Source organism: Priapulus caudatus, unplaced genomic scaffold, assembly GCF_000485595.1.
Source record: "Priapulus caudatus unplaced genomic scaffold, Priapulus_caudatus-5.0.1 Scaffold597, whole genome shotgun sequence".
NCBI lineage: Eukaryota > Metazoa > Priapulida > Priapulimorpha > Priapulimorphida > Priapulidae > Priapulus > Priapulus caudatus.
Window position 1 is genome coordinate 105,368 of NW_014577658.1, and position 3,742 is coordinate 109,109.

General features: G+C 42.4%; 1 protein-coding gene across 1 annotated transcript in view; it reads right to left on the reverse strand.

Moving 5' to 3' along the window:
- LOC106811979 (integrator complex subunit 11-like) overlaps positions 1 to 3,395 on the reverse strand; it is a gene marked incomplete at its 5' end in the record, with an annotated part of 8,927 nt that extends 5,532 nt beyond the window's left edge. The window contains 7 exon segments of the mRNA XM_014815724.1: positions 281 to 376; positions 551 to 670; positions 1,241 to 1,414; positions 1,968 to 2,066; positions 2,813 to 2,929; positions 3,035 to 3,146; positions 3,322 to 3,395. Of these exon segments, the coding sequence (XP_014671210.1) occupies positions 281 to 376; positions 551 to 670; positions 1,241 to 1,414; positions 1,968 to 2,066; positions 2,813 to 2,929; positions 3,035 to 3,146; positions 3,322 to 3,395 (792 nt within the window).
- Positions 3,396 to 3,742: the final 347 nt, after the last annotated feature.

Genomic DNA, 3,742 nt, shown 5'->3' on the forward strand with positions numbered 1-3,742 from the left:
TGCACATTTAACATTTTGCATTTTACTTCAGAACGATTAGATTTATATAGTTGGAAGGTTATCATATGGAACTTAATTGTACCCCTTAAGATACGTCTGTAGTATATTCCATATAGACATCATTAAAGCAAAATAAACGTTACACCTTTAATTTACCTTAATATCATTAGGGCAAAATCAACCGTACAGACAATATGTAAATGGTTCTCTGTTTGCAAAACTGTAAGGCATCCCTGATAATGATATAGCGAATGCTAGTATGACTGCTGATACTACGTACCTTTATGTGCTTAAATATGAACATATTTCGCTGCACGAACGTCTTGCGTATTTTCTGGTTCGTCCAAGTGATGAACAGCTTGTAATAGTGATTTGCCTTGAATGGGTAGATTCAAGAAAAATGGCGTCAAAAATGCCTAAAAAATACTTCACTCACTACAACGACAGAGTGAATATATACGACAATGATTGCAAAGATTTAAAACATACTGATCGCAATTTCAATTCAACTAAAAAGTTTTAATCATAAGAAAAACCCACCCTCCGTTACCTTTTCGGTTAGTCCGAGTGAAAAGTACATGGGAACTTTGAGATTCATTCTGTCCCAGTACGTCTCCATTAGAATGCATAGCTCCTGGGCACGTCCGAGTGCAAACACAGGAATGAGTACCTGCCCAACAAAAACACACTCTTAGTCTTAGCTTCCTGCACAGGTAAACACTAGTTCCCGTTGTACTAGACGGAAGAGTCACAGCCATACCAAGTTACTGCACGTCTGCCGACGAAAGCACAAGTTCGCTAATGGCAAATACACAGACAAACCTGTAATAGCGGAATAATAACCACTATAGAATGAACGCCGGTGACCATCTATAAAAGCCAACTATCGTTCGTTTTCCTTAAGTGGCAGTCATACAGTAAAATCGCCTGCACTCTACAGAACGAATGCCCGTCTATAAAAGACAGTTTTGGAATTTCCCTCAAGTGACAGTCATACAGTACACCATCTCCTTCTATACCTGTCTATAAAGGACACCTGTATATAAAGGACACCCTTGTGGGAGGCGGGGGGGGGGTTCTCTCGAGTGAGCAGTTCATACATGTCCGATGTCTATAACCATTTTAACTATTTAGCCACTGATCCACACGCATGCTGCGGCACAGCGTGAGATATTTGACAGCCGCTCCTCACGCTTGAAGGCTTGCAGCCTGCAGACCCCTGACAGACGTGACCACGTACCTTTCCGCCTTTCTCGATGCAGGTGTGCACCTTCTTGAGAAAGTCGCGCTCGCGGCATCGCTTCGAATCGCGGATCGTCGTCGCGTACGTCGACTCTGTGATGAGCAGGTCCGGTCGACACTTGTCGATCCACGCCGATCCAAGATGGCGGTCCGGCGTCATGTTGTAGTCGCCCTGCGCGAGACATTAAAGACGTCTAGAGACGACTATAAACATACATCTAGAGCAGTGCTTCTTAAGCGTATTTCAGTAGCATTCACTCTCGAGTCTTTATCACAAAATTTCGTTCCCCCGCGACAAAATTTCCTTGTGTTTTTGGTAATTTTCGTCTTACTCTCCATTCACCCCAAAATAATTTCATTCAGCCTTGGGTGAACCATTCACCATTTAAAGAAGCACTGTCTAGAGCGACTCGCACGTCCATTTTTGCTCTCACATGTGAACAATGACGTCCGAGGACTCGGAGGAACCATTGCAATTACGCAATTTTGAAAATAGTGGCTTATCACCCCCGTCCAGGACCAGTAACTTTAGCGCATGACTCGCTAATTTTTCATAGGATTTTACTACTGGTTAAAAACTAGGAATCAAAATTTTCGAAAAATCGGGACTGGCTAGGTTTTCAAACTCGTTTCCGAGCATTTTGCCGAACAGTGCCACAGTTCATTGATAAATCCAGTCCTGGCCCCCTTCACCATCCCCACACGATCCCCACACGACTACTCACCGTATAGACAACCGACTCTTGTCCGACCTTTATATGAAACATTGCCGCTCCAAGCACATGGCCAGCATAATACGCCTTGATCTCTAGCTCACTGTCCACCTGAGAGTTCAAACAAATAAGAGAGTTTTCATGAGAGCATTGCTAATTGCCACGTCCGTCTCCCGAATAACAAAGAAGTATATCTCTCTATTCACAGCAAGATATCATCAGGAGTAAGATAATATAGGATCCTATATTATCTTACTCCTGATATCATCATACGTACAATCTCACTACACGATAGAGAAGACATTAACATTTTAACTGCTCAAAACTATTGCATGATTTGCATTTATCCGATTTTTTCTCCATGAACAAGACTGTCTTTAGTACATGTATGTGTATGTGAATTACATGCAATGAAGATTTATCTAGAACTACTATCTAGAGTTGTTCTCGATGGTATTTTCATTGTTATGTGTTATTAGGCTATTGTTCGTAGTGACAATGCAGCATGGTGTCCATCTACTCTATAAGTACCCGAATAGTAAGTACGGCTGATAGGGTCTATGTCCCCCAGGGTACTGCCGGAACGTACCCTGGTACTAAATACTACTATCTAATATGCCGGACCTTACCTCGCCCACTCCACTAACGAGTCTAGGGAGTCGCCTACGCCTACTCCCTAACTCTAACCCTAACCCTAACACTAATGCTAACCCTAACCCTAACCATATCAGCTAGATAGTTACCAGGGTACGTTCCGGTATTATTACCGTATACCGGACCGTACCCAGGGTACGTTCTGGCAGTACCCTGGGGGACATAGACCCTATCAGCTGTAGTACGTACATGCGTACACTCACCTGTTGGGTTTGGTGCAGGTTTACTGCAATCACTTTCTTCATGCAATCTTTGATCATCTGTGAGGTAAAGAAGTTCTTCTCGCCTTTTCTTTCGACAGAAATCTTCCGATAGTCTTCCTGCAGTCAAAAGTTTTGCCTTTTTATTTGCACACACACACTAGTTATACACTGTTTTCTATTACATACTAGAAGAAAATAGTGAGCTTACTAAGTTGAACTTACCAGTAGGATGGGACATATGGCTTTGGTAGGGTGGGTCATGTAGATTGGGCCATCGTAGCCCTTCATCTCTGTCATGTAGGGCAGTGCACCACAATGGTCAAGATGAAAGTGACTGAAACAGAGAGTAACGTCATTACCACTAAACAGATTTTGATTAAAATAATAATGATAAGGGATACATTGCAATTTGGGGGCAATGGGTGCTACTTTCATCTTCAGATTAATCACTGTAAGACTCCCATTTGTTAATTTGGTGTTCAATTTCGACTGTGCATCGCTAATTATACCTTATTATGACGCAGTCTAAATGCTCGGTTAGCGTACCATCCTTGGTGATGTAGTCAAAGTCCGGAAACCGTCTCTGAAAACACAATCGCTGTTTGTTATTACCTTATTCTCATGATGTTCTCCCAATCCTAAATTATATCACATGCAGCTTCACAACTGAGAAATATAAAGATGGGTGGACGTCATTATATATATACAGTCCGACCTCCTTTATCCGGCCATCCGTTATCCGGAAATTTCTATTAACCGGCCGCGATCTCGCAGTGTATGTTCTCTGTTTTTCATTAATTTCCACCTAAAAATCTCGCTCAAAACTCGTGCGATGTACCAACCGTATGTGTGTGCGCGCGTGTGTGTGTTGTCCGCTCGTGTCTGCTATGCCTCCGGTAAAATTTCTGTTTTATTTCATTTTATTTCCAT